Raw genomic sequence first — 26084 nt, forward strand, 5'->3', positions numbered from 1 at the left:
TCCGTTTGGCCTAGCTACTGCTCCAAAAGTCATTACGAAAGTTCTGGGGGCTCTTCTAGCCGTTGCCAGAACTCGGGGTATTGCAGTAGCCCCATACTTGGACGAAATTCTGTTGCAAGCTCCATCCTTTCGTCTTGCGGAAGAATTTTCGGAGTCCCTTCTCAGTCTTCTTCGATCACATGGATGGAAGATAAACTTGGTAAAGAGTTCTCTTATCCCAAGTACCAGGGTGGAATTCCTGGGTACTATAATAGACTCCATGTCCATGAGGATATTTCTAACAGACCAGAGACGTTGCAAGCTAACTTCGGCATGTCTTGCCCTCTGGACCTCCTTGAGTCCCTCTGTGGCTCAGTGTATAGAGGTGATTGGTCTCACGGTGTCCTGCATGGACATCATTCCTTTTGTCAGGTTCCGTCTCAGACCTTTACAACTGTGCATGCTGAGGCAATGGAACGGCGATCTTTCATATCTGTCTCAACAGATTGTATCAGACAGCCTGTCAATAGAATCGCTTTCTTGGTGGCTCTGTCCAGATCATCTGTCCCGTGGGACATGCTTCTTAAGACCATCCTGGGAGATTGTGACTACGGACACAAGCATATCCGGATAGGGAGCTTTTTGGAGTGCCAGGAAGGCACAGGTGTTGTGGACTCAGGAGTCCTCCCTCCCGATCAATATTTTGATTTTGAAACTACGGGCAATCTTCAAGACCTTGAAGGCTCTGCCACTTCTGGGTTCGTCCCAGTTTATCAGATTCCAATCAGACAATATATCCTCGGTGGCTTACATCAACCATCAGGGGGGGAACGAGAAATTCCTTGGCAATGAAGGAAGTATCTCAGATTTTGGAGTGGGCGGAGGCCCACAGCTGTTCGCTGTCAGCGATCCACATTCCGGGTGTGGACAACTGGGAGGCGGATTTTCTCAGCAGGCAATCCTTCCATCCAGGGGAATGGTCTCTCCATCCCGAGGTGTTTGCAGAGATATGCAGCAAGTGGGGGACGCAGGAGATAGATCTCATGGCGTCCCGTCTCAATACCAAGCTACCCAGGTACGGGTTGAGGGATCCCCAAGCGGATCTAATAGATGCACTAGCAGTGCCCTGGAGGTTCAAACTCATATCTTTTTCCTCCATTACCGCTTCTTTCTCGAGTGGTGGCCCACATCAAGCAGGAGCGCGCATCCGTAATCCTGATTGCTCCATCGTGGCCGCGAAGGACGTTGTTAGCTGATCTAGTTGGGATGTCCTCATCTCCTCCGTGGAAGTTACCTTGTCGCAGAGACCTGCTGATACAAGGTTCATTTGTTAATCAAAATCTAGATTCTCTGAGGCTGACTGCGTGGAGATTGAACGCTTAGTCTTAGCCAAGAGAGGTTTCTCTGAGAGTGCCATTGATACTCTTATTCAAGCTCGTAAACCAGTTACTCAGCGTATCTACCACAAGGTGTTGAGGACCTATTTATTCTGGTGGGAAAAGCGTGTTTTTTCTTGGCACAGAGTTAAGGTTGCCAGGATCTTATCTTTCTCAAGGATGGGCTGGAGAAGGGCCTTTCTGCTAGTTCCTTGAGGGGGCAGATTTCGTCCCTGCCCGTTTTATTGCACAAGAGACGTGCAGTCCTTTCCAGACGTGTAGTCCTTTGTTAAGGCTCTGATTAGGATCAGATCTGTGTTTAGATCTGGGGCTCCTCCTTGGAGCCTAAATCTTGTTCTTCGGGTTTTGCAACAGCTTCCGTTGAGCCTCTGCATTCCGTTGACATTAAAGTGAAGGTAAAGTTTTCTCTTTCTGTAAACATTATTTAATCTATCACCTTGCAAAATCCACAGTCGCTAACTTTTTTTTTTTTTTTTTTACCTAACATATTTCGTTAAAAAATATATTTTGTTCTACACTACCGTTCTGTTCCAAGCTCCGCCCACCATCCATTTCCTCTCTAGCTTATAACGTATAGAGCGTTCCCACCCGCTTTATACGTGCCCACAATCCCGGTTTCGAAAAATACTGCGCATGTGCAAAACATCCACAATTTCACATAATGCGCAGGCGTTAATGCCCTTTTGCTTTACACATAGCAAGCGTCATTGATCTTGGCAACGCGCTTGGTTTTCCAGGGAGAGGAAGTAACCTAACGCATGCGCAGAGCTTTGAAGATAGCGGTGACGTCAAATGACGGCCGCCTAACGGCCAGGAAGTCAATTGGCCAGGAACTCAATGTGACCAAAAAGCAGAAAAAAAACAAAAAACGGGTTGAATCTAACGCTTGTAAGATTGCTGCTAATAAATTAAAAAACTAATAATAGAGATAAATTTTGATTGATTTGTGCTGTATTGCAGATAAGTGCACAGTAATACAGCATAGTTTACCTTCACTTTAAATTATCTTGGAAGGCTCTCTTTTCTCCTGTTAAGTGTAGTCAGTCCACGGGTCATCCATTACTTATGGGATTATATCTCCTCCCTAACAGGAAGTGCAAGAGGATCACCCAAGCAGAGCTGCTATATAGCTCCTCCCCTCTACGTCATACCCAGTCATTCTCTTGCACCTAACTAATAGATAGGACGTGTGAGAGGACTGTGGTTGTTATACTTAGTTTTTATTTCTTCAATCAAAAGTTTGTTATTTTAAACAGCACCGGAGTGTGTTGTTCTTTCTCAGGCAGCATTAGAAGAAGAATCTACCAGAGTTTGTGTATGATCTTAGCGGTCGTAACTAAGATCCATTTGCTGTTCTCGGCCATTCTGAGGAGTGAGGTAACTTCAGAACAGGGGACAGCGGGCAGGGTTCACCTGCAAGGAGGTATGTTGCAGTATATTATTTTCTAAGGAATGGAATTGACTGAGAAAATACTGCTGATACCGATGTAATATAAGTGCAGCCTTAAATGCAGTAGTAGTGACTGGTATCAGGCTGATATGTATGTATGTTTACACTGAGGTATTTCTAGGGAATGGAACTTCACTAAGAAAATACTGTATACATTTAACTTATATTTGAGCCTCCACTGCAGTGAAAGCGACTAGCAGCAGGCTTATTAATAACATTTCATAATTTTATATTTAAAACGTTTACTGGCATGTTAATCGTTTTTTGTGAGGTACTTGGTGATAAAACTTTATGGGCATTATTTTTCCACATGGCTGTCGTTTGTTTATGAATAAAATCAGTTTACTGAGCTTCCCCACTGTTGTATTATGAGTGGGAGGGGCCTATTTTGGCGCTTTATTGCACAGTAAAAATTCAGTCACAGTCTTCCTATTTCTTCCTCCATGATCCAGGACGTCTCTACAGAGCCCAGGGATCTCCAAAACTAGTTTTGAGGGAGGTAATCACTCACAGCAGACCTGTGAGACTGTGCTTTGACTGTGATAAAAACGCTTATATTAAATTGTTATCCGTTTTTGGGTACTAAAGGGTTAATCATCCATTTGCTGGTGGGTGCAATCCTTTGCTAACTTAATTCATTTACTGTGAAAATTTGGTTGCTATAACTAATTTGGTTCATTGTTATTTCAACTGTGACAGTTTTTTTTGTGCTTCTTAAAGGCACAGTAACGTTTTTTATATTGCTTGTAAATTTATTTGAAAAGTATTTTCCAAGCTTGATAGTCTAATTGCTAGTTTGTTTAAACATGTCTGACACAGAGGAATCTCTTTGTGCAATATGTTTAAAGGCCAATGTGGAGCCCAATAGAAATTTGTGTACTAATTGCATTGATGCTACTTTAAATAAAAGCCAATCTGTACATGTAAAGAAAATTTCACCAGACAACGAGGGGGAAGTTATGCCGACTAACTCTCCTCACGTGTCAGTACCTTCATCTCCCGCTCAGGAGGTGCGTGATATTGTGGCGCCAAGTACATCAGGGCGGCCCTTACAAATCACTTTGCAAGACATGGCTAATGTTATGACTGAAGTATTATCTAAATTGCCAGAATTTAGGGGTAAACGCGACCACTCTGGGGTGAGAACAGAGTGCGCTGATAATAATAGAGCCATGTCTGATACTGTGTCACAATTTGCAGAACATGAGGACGGAGAGCTTCATTCTGTGGGTGACGGATCTGATCCAAGTAAACTGGACTCAGACATTTCAAATTTTAAATTTAAGCTTGAGAACCTCCGTGTATTACTAGGGGAGGTATTAGCGGCTCTGAATGATTGTAACACGGTTGCAATTCCAGAGAAAATATGTAGGCTGGATAAATATTTTGCAGTACCGACGTGTACTGACGTTTTTCCTATACCTAAAAGGCTTACAGAAATTGTTAACAAGGAGTGGGATAGACCCGGTGTGCCTTTTTCACCCCCTCCTATATTTAGAAAAATGTTTCCAATAGACGCCACCACACGGGACTTATGGCAGACGGTCCCTAAGGTGGAGGGAGCAGTTTCTACTCTGGCTAAGCGCACCACTATCCCGGTGGAGGATAGCTGTGCTTTTTCAGATCCAATGGATAAAAAGTTAGAGGGTTACCTTAAGAAAATGTTTGTTCAACAAGGTTTTATATTACAACCCCTTGCATGCATTGCGCCTGTCACGGCTGCGGCGGCATTCTGGTTTGAGTCTCTGGAAGAGACCATTAGCTCAGCTCCATTGGATGAGATTATAGACAAGCTTAGAGTCCTTAAGCTAGCTAATTCATTTATTTCTGATGCCGTAGTACACTTAACTAAGCTTTCGGCTAAGAACTCTGGATTCGCCATTCAAGCGCGCAGAGCGCTGTGGCTTAAATCCTGGTCAGCCGATGTGACATCTAAATTGCTTAACATACCTTTCAAAGGGCAAACATTATTCGGGCCCGGTTTGAAAGAAATTATCGCTGACATTACTGGAGGTAAGGGCCATGCCCTGCCTCAAGACAGAGCCAAACCAAGGGCTAAACAGTCTAATTTTCGTGCCTTTCGTAACTTCAAGGCAGGAGCAGCATCAACTTCCTCCGCCCCAAAACAGGAAGGAACTGTTGCTCGCTACAGACAGGGCTGGAAACCTAACCAGTCCTGGAACAAGGGCAAGCAGGCCAGAAAGCCTGCTGCCGCCCCTAAGACAGCATGAAGTAAGGGCCCCCGATCCGGAAACGGATCTAGTGGGGGGCAGACTTTCTCTCTTCGCCCAGGCTTGGGCAAGAGATGTCCAGGATCCCTGGGCGTTAGAGATCATATCTCAGGGATATCTTCTGGACTTCAAAGCTTTTCCTCCAAAAGGGAGATTTCATCTTTCAAGGTTGTTAGCAAACCAGATAAAGAAAGAGGCGTTTCTACGCTGTGTACAAGACCTTTTAATTATGGGAGTGATCCACCCAGTTCCGCGGTCGGAACAGGGACAAGGGTTTTACTCAAATCTGTTTGTGGTTCCCAAAAAAGAGGGAACCTTCAGACCAATCTTGGACTTAAAGATCCTAAACAAATTCCTAAGAGTTCCATCGTTCTAAATGGAAACTATTCGGACAATCTTACCTATGATCCAAAAGGGTCAGTACATGACCACAGTGGATTTAAAGGATGCCTACCTTCACATACCGATTCACAAGGATCATTATCGGTACCTAAGGTTTGCCTTCCTAAACAGGCATTACCAGTTTGTAGCTCTTCCCTTCGGGTTAGCTACGGCTCCAAGAATCTTTACAAAGGTTCTGGGTTCTCTTCTGGCGGTACTAAGACCGCGAGGAATATCGGTAGCTCCGTACCTAGACGACATTCTGATACAAGCGTCAAGTTTCCAAACTGCCAAGTCTCATACAGAGTTATTTCTGGCATTTCTAAGGTCGCATGGGTGGAAGGTGAACGTACAAAAGAGTTCTCTATTGCCACTCACAAGAGTTCCCTTCTTGGGGACTCTTATAGATTCTGTAGAAATGAAAATTTACCTGACAGAGGACAGGTTAACAAAACTTCTAAATGCTTGCCGTGTCCTTCATTCCATTCAACACCCGTCAGTGGCTCAATGCATGGAGGTAATCGGCTTAATGGTAGCGGCAATGGACATAGTACCTTTTGCACGCCTGCATCTCAGACCACTGCAATTGTGCATGCTAAGTCAGTGGAATGGGGATTACTCAGATTTGTCCCCTATGCTGAATCTGGATCAAGAGACCAGAGATTCTCTTCTATGGTGGCTTTCTCGGCCACATCTGTCCAGGGGGATGCCCTTCAGCAGGCCAGATTGGACGATTGTAACAACAGACGCCAGCCTGCTAGGTTGGGGCGCTGTCTGGAATTCCCTGAAGGGTCAGGGATCATGGACTCAGGAGGAGAAACTCCTTCCAATAAACATTCTGGAATTAAGAGCGGTTTTCAATACTCTTCTGGCTTGGCCTCAGTTAGCAACTCTGAGGTTCATCAGGTTCCAGTCGGACAACATCACGACTGTGGCTTACATCAACCATCAGGGAGGGACAAGGAGTTCCCTAGCGATGATGGAAGTCTCAAAGATAATTCGCTGGGCAGAGTCTCACTCTTGCCACCTGTCAGCGATCCACATCCCAGGCGTGGAGAACTGGGAGGCGGATTTCCTAAGTCGCCAGACTTTTCATCCGGGGGAGTGGGAACTTCATCCGGAGGTATTTGCCCAACTGCTTCGGCGTTGGGGCAAACCAGATCTGGATCTCATGGCGTCTCGCCAGAACGCCAAGCTTCCTTGTTACGGATCCAGGTCCAGGGACCCGGGAGCGGTACTGATAGATGCTCTGACAGCACTTTGGGTCTTCAACATGGCTTATGTGTTTCCACCCTTCCCGATGCTTCCTCGATTGATTGCCAGGATCAAACAGGAGAGAGCATCAGTGATTCTAATAGCGCCTGCGTGGCCACGCAGGACCTGGTATGCAGATCTAGTGGACATGTCGTCCTGTCCACCATAGTCTCTGCCTCTGAGACAGGACCTTCTGATTCAGGGTCCTTTCAAACATCCAAATCTAATTTCTCTGAGGCTGACTGCATGGAGATTGAACGCTTGATTCTATCAAAGCGTGGATTCTCGGAGTCAGTGATTGATACCTTAATACAGGCTAGGAAACCTGTTACCAGGAAAATTTACCATAAAATATGGCGTAAATACTTGCATTGGTGCGAATCCAAGAGTTACTCATGGAGTAAGGTTAGGATTCCTAGGATATTGTCTTTTCTACAAGAAGGTTTAGAAAAGGGTTTATCTGCTAGTTCGTTAAAGGGACAGATCTCAGCTCTGACCATCCTTTTACACAAGCGTCTGTCAGAAGTTCCAGACGTTCAGGCTTTTTGTCAGGCTTTGGCCAGGATTAAGCCTGTGTTTAAGACTGTTGCTCCGCCGTGGAGCTTAAACTTAGTTCTTAACGTTTTACAGGGTGTTCCGTTTGAACCCCTTCATTCCATTGATATCAAACTTATCTTGGAAAGTTCTGTTTTTTTTTATTTAAATAAGTTTTTATTGATAAGTAGGGTACATAAACCAAAAAACAACATAAATAGCATTTGACATAAATCGAAATGAGGTTACACGCTGTCAAGTAGAGGAGGAATGAGTTACAATCAGGAACAATGCATCTAGGATAAAACTCATGAACATAATAAAGATATTGCCTAATGCGTGCCGAATAAATCTGTTGTGATGTTTTGGTCATTCTAAGGAACCATTAAAGTTTCATATTTTAATTAAAGTATCGCAGTGTATGCCATACTTAAGATGTCTGACAGTCATATGCGAAAACTAATAGGTGTTCATAATAAATATGTATGATAGGTGGAGAGCGAGGATCTACTCTATATAACCTCACATGAAAAAGGGGGGGGTAGGGGAAAGGGAAGGAATCAGAGGTGGGAGGGGGGGGGGGAAATTTTGTGTCTTGGTATCTCAGCTCAGTAACAGCGGGGCACATCCCGCAGGACGACTAGGGACCCAGCCAGAACAGGCCAACAATGGCCAAGGGAGGGGGGAGCTACGTAGCCAATTTAAGGAGTGTTTCCCAAGGTTCCCATATCTGACTAAAGATAGCAGATTGGTTGTGTATGCGGAAGACATAGTCTTCCATTGATTTGATGTATTGCAAATGGTCAACCACTGCTTGCCATCGTGGGGGCTGTTGTTTCTTCCAGTTTCTGGCTATCAGCATCTTTACAGATGTCAGCAGGTAGACCAACAGATATCTCTTATACTTCGGAATCTTTTTTATCCCTATATGTAAAAGGGCTAGGCTCGGGGCATCAGGTGTCGGGAGCTCCAGTGCTGCGCAAATCGCAGAGGTCTTAGACCAGAGCGGTCTCAGTCGATCACACGACCACCACACATGTAGTGGTGTGCCAATCTCGCCACATTCTCTCCAACACAGGGGAGAGTGGCTAGGGTATATAGTGCGAAGCTTGGTCGGCACCAGGTGCCATCTGGTAATGATCTTGAAGTAAAGTTCGTATAGAGTGACACAATGGAGAGCAGCTTTGGTTAGTTGTATAGCCCTAGACCAGTCCAACGGAGTGAAGGTCAAGCCCAATTCAGTTTCCCAGGAGATCATATGCCTTGTCTTTACAAGGGTAGGGAGCCCTAGAAGAGATTGGTAGTGAGCAGTCAGGGGTTTGTATAGTTGTTGGTTAGTTTTCCATCTTATCTCCCAGATGGTGGGGGTCCTAATCTTGTCAGTCAGAAATCCCCAAGCCTTCATAAGAGATCTAAGTCTCGTGAGGTCAAAGTCTAGCTGACGAGGGATGCCAAATCTGGCTATCATATCTTGGTTTGTGAGGAGGGTTTCATTCTGGTAAAAGTCACCCAGGGAGGCAATCTCATGGGTTCTCCAGAGAGCTAGCTTGACATTAGGTAGTTCTCGTAGGAGTGACAGGACAGGATGAATGGGGGACGGATGCGGGGCTATCAATTGGTTGTGTCTCAGTTGGAACCAAGTTGTTTGGCAACCTTTGATAAGCTGGTTTGAGACTGGTATTCGAGTAGCTAAATGTTGGGGGACCCAGAGTAGGTCTGAAAGATCAATGTTTGCCGGGAGGGAAGCTTGTTCTAGTTCCCTCCACCTAGTAGGAGTTAAGGTAGGCCCCCACGCTGAGACATGCGTAAGCATGGCCGCCTGATGGGAAAGTTCTGTTTTTAATGGCTATTTCCTCGGCTCGAAGAGTCTCTGAGTTATCGGCCTTACATTGTGATTCTCCTTATCTGATTTTTCATTCAGACAAGGTAATTCTTCGTACTAAACCTGGGTTCTTACCTAAGGTAGTCACTAACAGGAATATCAATCAAGAGATTGTTGTTCCATCATTGTGCCCTAATCCTTCTTCAAAGAAGGAACGACTTTTGCATAATCTGGACGTGGTCCGTGCCCTGAAATTTTATTTGCAGGCAACTAAAGATTTTCGCCAAACTTCTTCCCTGTTTGTCGTTTATTCTGGACAGAGGAGAGGTCAAAAAGCTTCGGCTACCTCTCTCTCTTTCTGGCTTCGTAGCATAATACGTTTAGCCTATGAGACTGCTGGACAGCAGCCTCCTGAAAGAATTACAGCTCATTCTACTAGAGCTGTGGCTTCCACTTGGGCCTTTAAAAATGAGGCCTCTGTTGAACAGATTTGCAAGGCTGCAACTTGGTCTTCACTTCACACCTTTTCGAAATTTTACAAATTTGACACTTTTGCTTCTTCGGAGGCTGTTTTTGGTAGAAAGGTTCTTCAGGCAGTGGTTCCTTCCGTGTAAAGATCCTGCCTGTCCCTCCCGTCATCCGTGTAGTTTTAGCTTTGGTATTGGTATCCCATAAGTAATGGATGACCCGTGGACTGACTACACTTAACAGGAGAAAACATAATTTATGCTTACCTGATAAATTCCTTTCTCCTGTAGTGTAGTCAGTCCACGGCCCACCCTGTTTTTACGGCAGGTCTAAATTTTAAATTAAACTCCAGTCACCACTGCACCCTATAGTTTCTCCTTTCTCGTTTGGTTTCGGTCGAATGACTGGGTATGACGTAGAGGGGAGGAGCTATATAGCAGCTCTGCTTGGGTGATCCTCTTGCACTTCCTGTTAGGGAGGAGATATAATCCCATAAGTAATGGATGACCCGTGGACTGACTACACTACAGGAGAAAGGAATTTATCAGGTAAGCATAAATTATGTTTTTATTGGCTATTGCCTCTGCGCACAGAGTTTCTGAGATCTCTGCTTTGCAATGTGAGCCCCCTTATCTGATTTTTCATGCAGATAAGGCAGTTTTACGTACTAAGGTTTTCTTCCTAAGGTTGTGTTAGATCGCAACATCAATTAGGAGATTGTGGTTTCTTCCTTGTGTCCTAATCCTCCTTCATCGAAGGAACGCTTACTTCACAATTTGGATGTGGTTCTCGCCTTGAAGTTCTATTTTCAGGCTACTAAGGAGTTTAGACAATCTTCCTCTTTGTTGTCTATTCGGGCAGAAGGCTACTTCGTCATCCGCTTAGCTTACGAGACAGAGGGACATCGTCCTCCTGAGAGGATAACGGCTCATTCTACTAGAGCAGTGGCTTCTTCTTGGGCCTTTAAGAATGGCACCATTTATACCCTAATGTTTCTCCTACTTTTCCTTGTTCCCTCGGCAGAATGATTGGGCTAATGAGGCAGTGGGAGAGAGATTTAAGCTTTTGGCTGAGGTGTCTTTGCCTCCTCCTGGTGGCCAGGTGTTGTATTTCCCAACAGTAAGGAATGAAGCCGTGGACTCTCCCTATCCGGAAGGAAAGGAATTTATCTGGTAAGCATAAATTATGTTTTTAACTTGACTGTCTTTTTACAGCACCAGACTGTGACTTTCCTTTTATTTAAGGGGCAATATAATTGTTTTTTTCCCTGTGTGTTTTAAGAGACACAAACCCCCACATTTTTATTTCATGATTCAGATAGAACATACAATTTTAAACAACTTTCCAATTTACTTTTATTTACACATTTTCTTCATTTTCTTGTTATCCTTTGTTGAAAAGCAGGAAGGTGAGTTCTGGAGTGTGCACAAGTGCAAGTCTTCAGTACTATATGGCAGCAGTTTTTCAACAATGTAGTATATTAACAACAGCACTAGATGGCAGCACTATTTCCTGTCATGTAGTTCTTCAAGCATGTGCACGCTACCTATCTAGATATCCTTTCAACAAAAAATAACATAAGAACAAAGCAAATTTGATAACAGAAGTAAATTCAAAACTTTTTTAAATTGTCTACTCTATTTGAATCCTGAAGGAAATTGTTTGGGTTTCATGTCCCTTTAATATCTGTCTGTCTTTCGGGTTTGTTGGTTAATGAACATTGCATAGGAAAAGATCTGAGTAAAATAGCAGTTGAAACTCATTTTCAGTTAGCAAAATTTACATTATGTTGCAGTCCAGGAAAACAACCCTTAATGATTGTTTATCTGATCACCTTTGCTTTGTGAACAGATATAACATTTTCTAGATTGATCAAACAACCACTGTGTCGAATGTGTAGCCTTCTGGGAGCATTGGAAAATATTTTCAGAGTTAAATTATAGGAAATACAGATAACAACATTATTATTATTATTATTTATTATTATACAAAGGTAGATTACAATCATACGTGTACAATACAATAAAAAACTTCTAATCAGACCTTGTGTAAGACTATACAATGTACATTACTTCACTTACATTGACAGACATAAATAATAAAAGTATGTTACAAAGTTTTATTAAAGGGACACTAAACGCAATTTTTTTGTTTAATGATTCAGATAGAGCATGCAATTTTAAGCAATGTTCTAAATTACTCCTATTATCAATTTTTCTTCATTCTCTTGCTATCTTTATTTAAAAAGCAGTAATGTGATGCATAGGAGCCGGCCCATTTTTGGTTGAGAACCTGGGTTATGCTTGCTTATTAGTGGGTAAATGTCAGCCTCCAATAAATAAGCGCTATCCATGGTGCTGAACCTAAAATGGGCTGGCTGCTAAGATTTACATTCATGATTTTGAAATAAAGATAGCAAGAGAATGAAGAAAAATTGATAATAGGAGTAAATTAGAAAGTTGATTAAAATTGTATGCTCTATCTGAATCATGAAAGAAAAAAATTGTGTTCAGTGTCCCTTTAATATGTTTAATTCAACATTTTATGGGGAATAAAATTCAGAGTTATCTTTTGCTTAAAGGGATCAGATTTTCCTGTAAATGCATCATATCAGTGTATGTGACGTCCCAGACATATCTGTATGATCAGCAGCTATAAAGCAATATAATGCTCAGAGAATGGGATTTATTGATTTTTATTAAAAAGTAAGAAATCACATTTTTAGGCTCTTTCTGTCAACAAGCATTTGCAATGTTGTATATAGTGCTTTAGACACGTGCATGCTCCTAGGCCTACCTAGGTATGCTATTTAACAAAAAATACTAGGAGAACAAAGTAAATCTGATAATAGTAAAAAAAAATTTAAATTTGCTTGCTCCATCTGAATCATTAAAGTTTAATTTAGAATTTCATGTCCCGTTTAATTACCCCTACACAAGGTCATGTGCTGTAAAGATGTATTGTTTATTTTTACACAAACTATTTCCTTTTACTACTTGTTTAACCCCCTCCTAAAGTGTTAGTTGTGATCCTGTGAAGTGGTGTAGCTTGAGGGGGGCACTATTCTCCCATGTTCCCCTAGCTGTGATCATCCCTTATTTCCCCAACACTACTCTGACCAGACTCTCCCCACTCCACCTAGCCCCGCCCACACGATAACCAACTCCACCCCTGCCCCCGCCCATCCAGATGCAGTTCTGTCTACAGCTCACTGGTAGAACACCAAGGAGTGCCCCCCCATTTGTCATTTCAGAAGATGCCACTGATCCTGTGCCCTACCAGATAAGGATACAGCTAGTTAGCTTGTATGTTTTTTTTTTGTAAAGAGTCACTAAACACTAACTACATTTATTTCATGCACCTCCCTCTAATCATGGGTGATGCAGTTACACTGAAGGTATCTGAAGCAGAGTTACTGCACATGTGCGGCACCCATGACTAGAGGTAGGCGGGGAATGTCCTCAATACTAGGCTTCTAAAACTAGGCTTATGTTTAGTGTTTAATGTCCCTTTAATCTACACTTTATATCCTTGTTCTTTTAATAAGAAAGCAATAAATGTCTGGTTTCAGCAGTTCCCTGTCTTACTTTGTTTCAGTACAGCTAGTAAACCAATGGGAATCCGGCGTGTGTGTGTGTGCTCCAATCACTGGCCTTTTACTTAACTAGAGGAGAATGGGGGTGTTCCAGGAGTGCACCTCTTGAAGGAGTTAAACACATTGTAAATGTAGGGAATTTGTTTAAAAATACAATGAACTAATTTAATTTATCTGTTTCTTGTTATACTAATAATATCCCTTTAACTCAGAAAAAATTGTTTTTTAAGAGTTTTTTGTGTATTATTATTGAACATTTTTGATTGATTAAATATGTTATTATTGCCATATATTAAAGACTACACGCTATTTATTTTTCACACAGAACGCCCTTTACCGTTTGATCACCTGATGTTTGAGCATCTGCAGAAGTGGGGACCTCGCAGAGAGGAAGTGAAATTCTTCCTGCGCCATGAGGAGTTTCCAGCTGAAACCAATGAACAGAGTAAGTAGCCATTTCCGTTACAACCATGTAGGTTGACCAACCAATATTTGCTAAAGGGTACAATAAAGGGACCTTCTGGTCAAAATTGAAATATGCACAGATAAACTGCATCTTTAAATAGTCACATATTTACAATTTATGTATATTGGCAAGAATGCTTCTAGTAATAGTTATCACTGTTTTAGTGTTAGCATTTTTCTCTGCACGTGCATGTGAAGGATAGCTAGATATTGTCACTGCACCAGCATTTTAAATACAACAGCTGCTCAAAGAGCCGGTGGAGGCTTGTATCATGCAAATTTAGTTATTACCAGATGATACAAGCACCTTCGGCTCTCTGAGAAAGTGTGTTTAAATACTGGTGCACAGAGCATTTTTAAGTACACTCTTGAAACAGCTATAGCTTTTAGTAAAAGCATTTTATGCAAGATATGGAGAGTCCACAACGTCATTCCAATTGCTAGTGGGAATATCACTCCTGGCCAACAGGAAGAGGCAAAGAGCACCACAGCAAAGCTGTTAAGTGTCAACTACCCTACCCATAATCCCCAGTCATTCTCATTGCCTCTGTCAATGGAGGACGTGAAGTTTTGGTGTTAATTAATTTCTTTTTGGGTACTTTTCCCTGCAAGCAAGGATTTGGGTTTAGCTGAGACCACGTCAATCTCTTCAGTAGAGTAGTGGAAGTAACATATTGCTGCCCTAGTCATAGAAAGCCAGAGTTGGTTACTTTTCTACAGGTGTCTGTAAGGAGTAAGTGTCCTTTCACGGCTTGTGAGTTGTCTTCCTGCAGGTAAGTGCCTTTTTGTCTTCTAGGTACTGGAGACTCGCACTTTAAAAAGATCATTTATCTCTGCAGTAAAAATAATTGAGACATAATAATCCTTAAAGCGGGATTTATTTAGGCAGGGTTGCAGGCACAGTGTATGTGACTAGGGGTTAATCCCTTATCTGGGGACTGTTCCTCTGCGGCTCTTGCTTTATTAACATTTTGTATGAGACAAAAGGTTTTTAATGAGACTTTGTTTATGGATGGTGTTTATGGGACTTTTTGTTTGACTGGGAACTGCGCTTTTAGTGTATGCGCAGTTCCTGTGTGGCCAGTCAGGAGCGGAAAGGTGCGGCATCACGGTTTTCTCTGCATCGGCTAGTGAGGTCGTGTTCAAGCAAGTTTCTGCACTGTTTTCGAGTCTCTAGAATTGGGGTAGGGCACCTCAGTATTGCTGATGTGTGGAGGACCTAAGTTTAGTTTCTTTCACTTTGGGTGCTAAAAGTTATAACGCTTTGGAGAAAAAAGATTAATTTAAAGTGACAGTAGTCTTCTTAAGAGTTTATTTACTCCTTTATTTTTGGGATTAAAATATTTTTGATTTTCAGTTATGGACATGGATAATGAAAATGTTGCTCTTGATAAATGTTTATTATGTCTAGAGGTCCAAATTGTTTCACCTATGCAATTTTGCAGTTCAAGTTTAACTAGAACATTAGAGTGTAAAGAAAAATTATTGCCCTATGAGCCCAATGTCTCTCAGAATGATGCTGTTTAGGCAATGCCACAGCTTTCTACTCATATGTCCCAAGCCTCAATGGCGTCACATACAGTGCCCTGCAGTTCCTTTCAGCCTCCTGGAGGAGTTTATTTGCCTGTAGATTTTGCTGTACAGGTATCTTCTGCGGTATCTGCGGCATTATCTGCTTTTCCTATGCTGGAAAAATGCAAGAGGAAAATTAGACATTCAGATAGTAAGGTTTCTGTTCCACCTACTGCTACGCAGATTGCCCTCCCTCATAAGTCTGATGAGGAGGATACATCGGTAGCCTCTGAGGGTGAAATCTCAGATTCGGACAGTATAATTCCTTTATCTGATACTGAAGAAGGAAACTTCAGATTTAAGCTTGAACACCTTTGTGTACTGTTAAAGGAGGTATTGGCTACTTTGGATTACTCTGATACTTCTGTTGTTGTCAACCCTAAAAAGTAAAGTAAACTTAATAAATACTATGGTATTCTCTGTGGAAGTGTTTCCTGTTCCAGACCGTGTGACGGAGATTATTTCATAGGAATGGGAAAAGCCAGGGATTCCTTTCCCCCCGTCTCCCATCTTTAAAAAGATGTTTCCTGTTGCTGACTCCATTAAGGATTCATGGTGCCTAAAGTAGAAGGGGCTATTTCTACTCTCTGGCTGAGAGAACTACGATCCCTATAGAGGATAGCTGCACTTTAAGGATCCCATGGACAAAAAGATGGAGGCTTATTTGAAGAAGATGTATGTTCATCAAGGTCTTCAATGGCAACCTGCAGTTTGTATTGCCATGGTAGCAAGTGCAGAATCTTATCGGTCTGACACCTTGTCTGAATCAATTTTTGTAGAGACTGTGTTGGAGGAGATCCAAGACAGGATTAAGGCTCTCAAACTAGCCAATTCCTTTATTTCTGATGCTAACATGCAACTTATTAGACTGGGAACCAAGATGTCTGGCTTCACTGTCCTTGATCGCAGGGCGTTGTGGCTAAAATCTTGGTCAGCTGATGGTACTTCCAAGTCCAAGCTTCTGGCGCTTCCTTACAAGGGTAAAACCTTGATTGGACCTGGTCTGGCAGAAATCATTTTTGATATTACAGGTGGAAAAGGGTCTTTTCTAACACAAGACAAGAAGAACAGACCTAAAGGATGTCAAAGTAATTTTCGTTCCTTTCATAACTTCAAAGGTCAAAAGTCTTCCTCTCCCTCTTCCAAGCAGGAACAGTCCAAGTCTTCTTGGAAGCCCAATCAGTCTTGGAATAAGCAATCAAAGAAACCCTCAGCTGAGTCTAAGTCAAGTGGGGGCAGACTTTCCCTGTTATGTCAAGCGTGGATATGAGATGTCCCAGATCCTTGGACTGTGGACATAGTATCTCAGGGTTACAAAATTAGAATTCAAAGCTTTCCCTCCCAGGGGCAGATTTCTCCTCTCAAGATTATCTGCAGACCAGGTAAAAGAGAATCATTCTTGAACTGCGTTCAGGACCTTTCCTCCCTAGGAGTGATTGTTCTAGTAAGGAAACAGGGTCTAGGATTCTATTCAAATCTATTCATGGTTCCCAAAAAGGAGGGAACTTTTCGACCCATTTTAGATGTAAAGTGCCTCAACACTTTGTTCCATTCTTCCTTTAGTCCAAGAGGGTCAGTTCATGACGACCATAGACCTGAAGGACCCGTATCTTCATGTTCCCATCCACAGGGATCATCACAAATTCCTGAGATTCGCTTTTCTAGACAAGCACTTTCAATTTGTGGCTCTTCCGTTTGGCCTTGCCACAGCTCACAAAATTTTCTCAATGGTTCTGCGGGCTCTCTTGGCAGTGGTCAGGTCTCAGGGAATAGCAGTGGCGCCCTACCTTGATGACATATTGGTTCAGGCGCCATCTTTTCAACAAGCAAACTCTCATACAGAGATCTTGTTGTCTTTTCTACGTTCCCACGGATGGAAAGTGAATCTGGGAAAGAGTTCCCTTGTTCTAGCTACAAGGGTGGTTTTCTTAGGGACCATAATAGATTCCCTATCTATGAAAATTTTTCTTACAGAGGTCAGAAAATCCAAACTTCTCTCCTCTTGCATCTCTCTACAGTCTACTGTTCGACCATCAGTGGCTCTATGTATGGAGGTAATTGGTCTGATGGTTCCATGGACATCATTCCCTTTGCTGGATTCCATTTGAGAGCTCTGCAATTATGCATACTCAGACTATGGAACGGAGACCATTCAGATCTGTTTCAGAGGATAGATCTAGAACAGTCGACAAGAGACTCTCTTTTGTTGTAGCTTTCTCTGGAGCATCTGTCTCAGGGCACATGATTCCGGAGACCTTCCTGGGTGATCGTGACCACGGACGCCAGCCTGCTAGGCTGGGGAGCAGTCTAGGACTCGTTAAAAGCACAGAGACTATGGACTCGGGAGGAGTCTGCTCTCCCCATAAACATCTTGGAGTTGAGAGCAATTCAAAATGCTCTGATGGCTTCAATCGCACAACATCACTTCAGTGGCTTACATCAACCACCATGGAGGAACTCGGAGTTCCTTAGCCATGAAGGAGGTGGCACGGATTATTCATTGGGCGGAAGCTCACAATTGTTGTCTGTCTATCTGCCATCCACATTCCAGGAGTGGACAACTGGGAGGCGGATTTCCTGAGTAGATAGACTTTTCATCCCGGGGAGTGGGCTCTCCATCCGGAGGTGTTTTCCAGGTTAACCCTCAAGTGGGGGATGCCGGAGTTGGATCTGGTGGCGTCTCGGGAGCACGCCAAACTTCCAAGGTACGGTTCATGGTCAAGAGATCCGAAGACTGCTCTGATATACGCTCTGACGGTTCCTTGGGTTTTTGGTCTCGCATATCTGTTTCCTCCGTTTGCGCTCCTTCCATGAGTCATTGCTCGTATCAAACAGGAGAGAGCATCTATAATTCTAATAGCTCCTGCATGCCCTCACAGGATCTGGTATGCAGATCTAGTGAAGATGTCATTTCTGCCACCTTGGAGGTTGCCTCTGAGGAAGGACCTTCTAACTCATGGTCCATTCCTCCATCCAAATCTCGTTTCTCTAAAGCTGACTGCTTGGAGCTTGAACGCTTAGTTCTGGCTAAGCGTGGGTTTTCAGAGTCGGTCATTGAGACTATGCTGCAGGCTCGCAAGCCTGTTACTCGTAATATTTATCATAAGGTATGGCGTAAATACCTTTATTGGTGTGAAAGGGCTACTCTTGGAGTAGGGTCAGGAATTCCTAGAATGTTGTCCTTTCTCCAGGAAGGTCTGGGAAAAGGGTTGTCAGTCAGTTCTCTGAAGGGTCAGATTTCTGCATTATCTATTCTTTTACATAAGCATCTGGCCGATGTGCCAGATGTTCAATCTTTTTGTCTGGCCCTGGTTAGAATCAGGTCTGTGTTTAACTGTGTTGCTCCTTCTTGGAGCCTTAACCTTGTTCTTAAAGTTTTGCAGCAGGCTCCATTTGAGCCAATGCATTCCATAGATATTAAGTTATCTTGGAAGATTTTGTTTCTTATTGTTATTTCTTCTGCTCTGAGAGATTCGGAACTCTCGGCTTTGCAGTGTGATTTGCCTTATCTTATCTTTCATGTGGATAAGGCGGTTCTTCGTGCTAAATTGGGGTTTCTCCCTAAAGTGGTTTCGGATAAAAATATTAATCAGGAAATCGTTGTTCCTTCTCTCTGTCCCAATCCTCCTCCTTATAAGGAACGTCTGTCACACAACTTGGATGTTGTGTGTGCTCTAAAATTCTACCTACAGGCTACTAAAGATTTTTGCCTGTCTTCTGCCCTGTTTGTTTCTCTGGTAAGCGCAAGGGTCAGAAGGCTACTGCTACCTCTCTTTCCATCTGGTTGAGAAGTATGATTAGTTTTACTTATGAGACTGCTGGTCAGCAGCCTCCTGAGAGAATTACAGCTCATTCCACTAGGGCCGTCTCTTTTTTGGGCCTTCAAAAATGAAGCTTCTGTGGAACAGATTTGTAAGGCTTGCAACTTGGTCCTCTATGCATACTTTTTCCAAATTTTACAAATGTGATACTTTTGCCTCAGCTGAGGCTTCTTTTGGGAGAAAGGTTCTTCAAGTGGTGGTGCCTTCTGTTTAGGTCCGCCTGTCTTGTTCTCCCTACCTATTCATTCCGTGTCCTCTAGCTTGGGTATTGGTTCACACTAGTAATTGGAATGACATTGTAGACTCTCCATATCTTAGGAAAGAAAACAAAATTGATGCTTACCTGATAAATGTATTTTTTTCCGTATATGGAGAGTCTACGACCCCACCCTTAATTTAGACAGTTTTTTGACTAATCCTCAGGCACCTTTACATCTTTTGTGTTATTCCTTTTTCCCTTTCCCTTCGGTCGAATGGCTGGGGATTATGGGTAGGGGAGTGACACTTAACAGCTTTGCTGTGGTGCTCATTGTCTCCTCCTGCTGGTCAGGAGTGATATTTCCACTAGTAATTGGAATGACGTTGTGGACTCTCCATATCCGGAAAGAAAGAAATGTGTCAGGTAAGCATACAGTTTTGTTTTTTCTACTACATATATAAAAAGGCTTCTGTTCAAAACTGAAATGCACTTGTGTGCACTTCAATTTTGATTGGAATGTCCCTTTAAACACTTTTTGTATTTTTCCCAATTACTTATACCAACTGCAAAGTATAAAATATATGAGAAATTGCTCCTTTAAATTAGAGGGGAGAAAAATTTGGGGTAAACTTTCCCTTTAATTATGTGTGTTTTGTTTGTCTTTTTAAACTTTTATTTAATTCCTTTATTTGTCTAATTTAAATTGTGGGCTTTCTAATTTCCCGAAGTTTCTTCATAGTAATGTACGCCATGTGGTGAAACCTAGTGTTCCCTAACCTCTTCTGCTGAGGACAATTTGGGGACAGTTAGGCAACCAATGGCTGTGTGAACTATAGCAATGTTAAAGGACCACTTAAACATTCTCACATATTACATAGCCATTGTAAGTGCAATATATATATATATATATATATATATATATATATATATATATATATATATATATATATATCGCTAGATTATGATTGAAGCGCAAATTAACTCTCCCGCTACTGTTATGACTGAGGTTTTGGCTAAATTACCAGAGCTAAGAGGTAAGCGTGATCACTCTGGGGTGAGAACAGAGTGCGCTGATAATATTAGGGCCATGTCAGACACTGCGTCACAGGTGGCAGAACATGAGGACGGAGAGCTTCATTCTGTGGGTGACGGTTCTGATCCAAACAGACTGGATTCAGATATTTCAAATTTTAAATTTAAACTGGAAAACCTCCGTGTATTACTAGGGGAGGTGTTAGCGGCTCTGAATGATTGTAACACAGTTGCAATACCAGAGAAAATGTGTAGGTTGGATAAATATTTTGCGGTACCGACGAGTACTGAGGTTTTTCCTATACCTAAGAGACTTACTGAAATTGTTACTAAGGAGTGGGATAGACCCGGTGTGCCGTTCTCACCCCCTCCGATATTTAGAAAAATGTTTCCAATAGACGCCACCACAAGGGACTTATGGCAAACGGTCCCTAAGGTGGAGGGAGCAGTTTCTACCTTAGCTAAGCGTACCACTATCCCGGTGGAGGATAGCTGTGCTTTTTCAGATCCAATGGATAAAAAATTAGAGGGTTACCTTAAGAAAATGTTTGTTCAACAAGGTTTTATATTGCAACCCCTTGCATGCATTGCGCCGATCACGGCTGCAGCGGCATTCTGGATTGAGTCTCTGGAAGAGAACATTGGTTCAGCTACTCTGGACGACATTACGGACAGGCTTAGAGTCCTTAAACTAGCTAATTCATTCATTTCGGAGGCCGTAGTACATCTTACTAAACTTACGGCGAAGAATTCAGGATTCGCCATTCAGGCACGCAGGGCGCTGTGGCTAAAATCCTGGTCAGCTGATGTTACTTCTAAGTCTAAATTGCTTAATATACCTTTCAAAGGGCAGACCTTATTCGGGCCCGGGTTGAAAGAGATTATCGCTGACATTACAGGAGGTAAAGGCCATGCCCTGCCTCAGGACAAAGCCAAAGCCAAGACTAGACAGTCTAATTTTCGTTCCTTTCGTAATTTCAAAGCAGGAGCAGCATCAACTTCCTCTGCACCAAAACAGGAAGGAGCTGTTGCTCGCTACAGACAAGGCTGGAAACCTAACCAGTCCTGGAACAAGGGCAAGCAGACTAGGAAACCTGCTGCTGCCCCTAAAACAGCATGAATTGAGGGCCCCCGATCCGGGATCGGATCTAGTGGGGGGCAGACTTTCTCTCTTCGCCCAGGCTTGGGCAAGAGATGTTCAGGATCCCTGGGCGCTAGAGATAATATCTCAGGGATACCTTCTGGAATTCAAATACTCTCCTCCAAGAGAGAGATTTCATCTGTCAAGATTGTCAACAATCCAGACAAAGAAAGAGGCGTTTCTACGCTGCGTACAAGAGCTCTTGTTAATGGGAGTAATCCATCCAGTTCCACGATCGGAACAGGGACAGGGGTTTTACTCAAATCTGTTTGTGGTTCCCAAAAAAGAGGGAACTTTCAGACCAATCCTGGACTTAAAGATCCTAAACAAATTCCTAAGAGTTCCATCGTTCAAGATGGAGACTATTCGGACAATTTTACCTATGATCCAAGAGGGTCAGTACATGACCACTGTAGATTTAAAAGATGCTTACCTTCACATACCGATTCACAAAGATCATTATCGGTACCTAAGGTTTGCCTTCCTAGACAGGCATTACCAGTTTGTGGCTCTTCCATTCGGATTGGCTACAGCTCCAAGAATCTTCACAAAGGTTCTGGGTGCTCTTCTGGCGGTAGTAAGACCGCGGGGAATCTCGGTAGCTCCATACCTAGACGACATTCTGATACAAGCTTCAAGCTTTCAAACTGCCAAGTCTCATACAGAGTTAGTGCTGGCATTTCTAAGGTCACATGGATGGAAGGTGAACGAAAAGAAAAGTTCACTCGTTCCACTCACAAGAGTTCCCTTCCTGGGGACTCTTATAGATTCTGTAGAAATGAAGATTTACCTGACAGAGGACAGGCTAACAAGACTTCAAAGTGCTTGCCGCACCCTTCATTCCATTCAACACCCGTCAGTGGCTCAATGCATGGAGGTAATCGGCTTAATGGTAGCGGCAATGGACATAGTACCCTTTGCACGCTTACACCTCAGACCACTGCAACTGTGCATGCTAAGTCAGTGGAATGGGGATTACTCAGACTTATCCCCTTCTCTGAATCTGGATCAAGAGACCAGAAATTCTCTTCTATGGTGGCTTTCTCGGCCACATCTGTCCAGGGGGATGCCATTCAGCAGACCAGACTGGACAATTGTAACAACAGACGCCAGCCTTCTAGGTTGGGGTGCCGTCTGGAATTCTCTGAAGGCTCAGGGACAATGGAGTCAGGAGGAGAGTCTCCTGCCAATAAACATTCTGGAATTGAGAGCAGTTCTCAATGCCCTCCTGGCTTGGCCCCAGTTGACAACTCGGGGGTTCATCAGGTTTCAGTCGGACAACATCACGACTGTAGCTTACATCAACCATCAGGGAGGGACAAGAAGCTCCCTAGCTATGATGGAAGTATCAAAGATAATTCGCTGGGCAGAGTCTCACTCTTGCCACCTGTCAGCAATCCACATCCCGGGAGTGGAGAACTGGGAGGCGGATTTCTTAAGTCGTCAGACTTTTCATCCGGGGGAGTGGGAACTTCATCCGGAGGTCTTTGCCCAAATACTTCGACGTTGGGGCAAACCAGAGATAGATCTCATGGCGTCTCGACAGAACGCCAAGCTTCCTCTTTACGGGTCCAGATCCAGGGATCCAGGAGCAGTCCTGATAGATGCTCTGGCAGCACCTTGGGACTTCAGGATGGCTTACGTGTTTCCACCCTTCCCGTTACTTCCTCGATTGATTGCCAGAATCAAACAAGAGAGAGCATCAGTGATTCTAATAGCACCTGCGTGGCCACGCAGGACTTGGTATGCAGACCTGGTGGACTTGTCATCCTGTCCACCTTGGTCTCTACCTCTGAAACAGGACCTTCTGATACAGGGTCCCTTCAAACATCAAAATCTAACTTCTCTGAAGCTGACTGCTTGGAAATTGAACGCTTGATTTTATCAAGACGTGGGTTTTCTGAGTCAGTTATTGATACCTTAATACAGGCTAGGAAACCTGTTACCAGAAAGATTTACCATAAGATATGGCGTAAATACCTATATTGGTGTGAATCCAAAGGTTACTCTTGGAGTAAGGTTAGGATTCCTAGGATATTGTCTTTTCTACAAGAAGGTTTAGAAAAGGGTTTATCTGCTAGTTCATTAAAGGGACAGATCTCAGCTCTGTCCATTCTGTTACACAAACGTCTGTCAGAAGTTCCTGACGTCCAGGCTTTTTGTCAGGCTTTGGCCAGGATTAAGCCTGTGTTTAAAACTGTTGCTCCACCATGGAGTTTAAACCTTGTTCTTAATGTTTTTCAGGGCGTTCCGTTTGAACCCCTTCATTCCATTGATATAAAGTTGTTATCTTGGAAAGTTCTATTTTTAATGGCTATTTCCTCGGCTCGAAGAGTCTCTGAATTATCAGCCTTACATTGTGATTCTCCTTATTTGATTTTTCATTCGGATAAGGTAGTCCTGCGTACTAAACCTGGGTTCTTACCTAAGGTAGTTACTAACAGGAATATCAATCAAGAGATTGTTGTTCCTTCTTTATGCCCAAATCCTTCTTCAAAGAAGGAACGTCTACTGCACAACCTGGATGTAGTCCGTGCTCTAAAATTTTACTTACAGGCAACTAAGGAATTTCGACAAACGTCTTCTCTGTTTGTCATTTACTCTGGGCAGAGGAGAGGTCAAAAAGCTTCCGCTACCTCTCTTTCTTTTTGGCTTCGTAGCATAATTCGTTTAGCTTATGAGACTGCTGGACAGCAGCCTCCTGAAAGAATTACAGCTCATTCTACTAGAGCTGTGGCTTCCACTTGGGCCTTCAAGAATGAGGCCTCTGTTGAACAGATTTGCAAGGCTGCAACTTGGTCTTCGCTTCATACTTTTTCCAAATTTTACAAATTTGACACTTTTGCTTCATCGGAGGCTATTTTTGGGAGAAAGGTTCTTCAGGCAGTGGTTCCTTCTGTATAAAGAGCCTGCCTATCCCTCCCGTCATCCGTGTACTTTTGCTTTGGTATTGGTATCCCAGAAGTAATGATGACCCGTGGACTGATCACACTTAACAGAAGAAAACATAATTTATGCTTACCTGATAAATTCCTTTCTTCTGTAGTGTGATCAGTCCACGGCCCGCCCTGTTTTTAAGGCAGGTAAATATTTTTTAATTTATACTCCAGTCACCACTTCACCCTTGGCTTTTCCTTTCTCGTTGGTCCTTGGTCGAATGACTGGGAGTGACGTAGAGGGGAGGAGCTATATGCAGCTCTGCTGGGTGAATCCTCTTGCACTTCCTGTTGGGGAGGAGTAATATCCCAGAAGTAATGATGACCCGTGGACTGATCACACTACAGAAGAAAGGAATTTATCAGGTAAGCATAAATTATGTTATTTAACACTTTCTTAAGGATGAAATTTATTTTTCCGATTACAAGGTCCCTTAAAAAACATTGAGAAAAAAATATGTATATATCTGACAGGAATGCAGTTTTTGTTTGTATTACTTGACTGGGCTCACTGCCACAGCACCGCTGTTTTTACACATTGAGACTTAACGTATTCCAGAAGTCACGCCAAAGAACTTGACACATTTAACACTTAAATCTGCACCATGTAGGTCTTCATTATGAGCTAATGTTTGTGGTGTTTACATAAACATTTCCAATGATTTAACTTATTGCCGTTTTATTTCAAACTTGTATATTTCTTGCTTGTGAGAATAACTTGTGAAGGTGCTTCTGGTTAATCTAATTGTAAGCACTTAGTCTCCCATGTATTATTCCGTGTGCGGGCAAGGAGATACCCTGGAGCAGCATAAGCGGCTGGAATTTACTGCTGCACAAGCGATTCCGCCCCATGGTCTTGTACAACCAGTTGCATGAGAGGAAGTCAGTCATTCTGGACTAATGAGTCTGCGTTTCGTCAGAGGTTGCGGATATAAGAAGTAGTGTTAGTACAACTGGCGCTTCTTTATTTTCGGAGCCTGCACTAAAATGACCCCTAAGATGGTTAAACAGCTTTATAAATTATCTTTTGTGTTTATGCAAAAAACACTTGAAGGTATAAATGCAAATTTAAATTTTGTTATTCCAGAAGCAGGAAACTGCATTTTACAAAGATCATTTTTTTATGTGCTTTAAAATGCATGATTTTTAAAGCATTTTCCTTTGACCATTTTATGTCCCTTTAATGTGTTAGAGCATGTTATTATTGCACTGTACGTTGCATAGAACAATGTGTTCACCCCCTGCAAGACAGACCCTGAGAAGCAATGCACTATTGGAATCTAGTTGAACACCTCTGGTGAGTCAATAACAAGAGGCATGTGAGTGTAGCCACCAATCAGCAGCTAGCTTCCAGTAGTGCATTGCTACCTAGGTATGTTTTTCATCAACAGATACCAAGAGAATAAAGTCAATTAGTTAATAGAAGTAAAGCGAGTAGTGTCTTAAAATTGCTGCTCTCTTGAATGTTTTATTTTGAATTTCATGTCCCTTTTAAAATGCACTATTCAGTCACAATTAAAGGGACAGTAAATATCTCTTGTTTTCTTCATAAATGGAAAGAGTCCACAGCTGCATTCATTACTTTTGAGAATTCAGAACCTGGCCACCACGAGGAGGCAAAGACACCCCAGCCAAAGGCTTAAATACCTCCCCCACTTCCCTCATCCCCCAGTCATTCTTTGCCTTTCGTTCCAGGAGGTTGGCAGAGAAGTGTCAGAAGTTTTCGATAGTCTCTTATGGAGGGTAGTACTCTTCAGCATGGGACTGGAGTTTTAAATAGTCCTGTCAACCTCTCAATGAGAGCATG

The 26084-nt window shown here is 42.8% G+C and overlaps 1 protein-coding gene across 6 annotated transcripts in view; it reads left to right on the forward strand.

Annotated features, from left to right (window-relative positions):
* The window catches only part of PPP1R13B (protein phosphatase 1 regulatory subunit 13B), a 271782-nt gene that overhangs the window by 124837 nt on the left and 120861 nt on the right, over positions 1-26084 (forward strand). For all 6 annotated transcript variants that reach the window (XM_053697391.1, XM_053697394.1, XM_053697390.1 and 3 more), the window contains exon 3: positions 13437-13556. In XM_053697391.1, the coding sequence (XP_053553366.1) occupies positions 13437-13556 (120 nt within the window). The remainder of the gene's footprint in view (positions 1-13436; positions 13557-26084) is intronic.

The sequence above is a fragment of the Bombina bombina genome, chromosome 1 (assembly GCF_027579735.1).
Source record: "Bombina bombina isolate aBomBom1 chromosome 1, aBomBom1.pri, whole genome shotgun sequence".
NCBI lineage: Eukaryota > Metazoa > Chordata > Amphibia > Anura > Bombinatoridae > Bombina > Bombina bombina.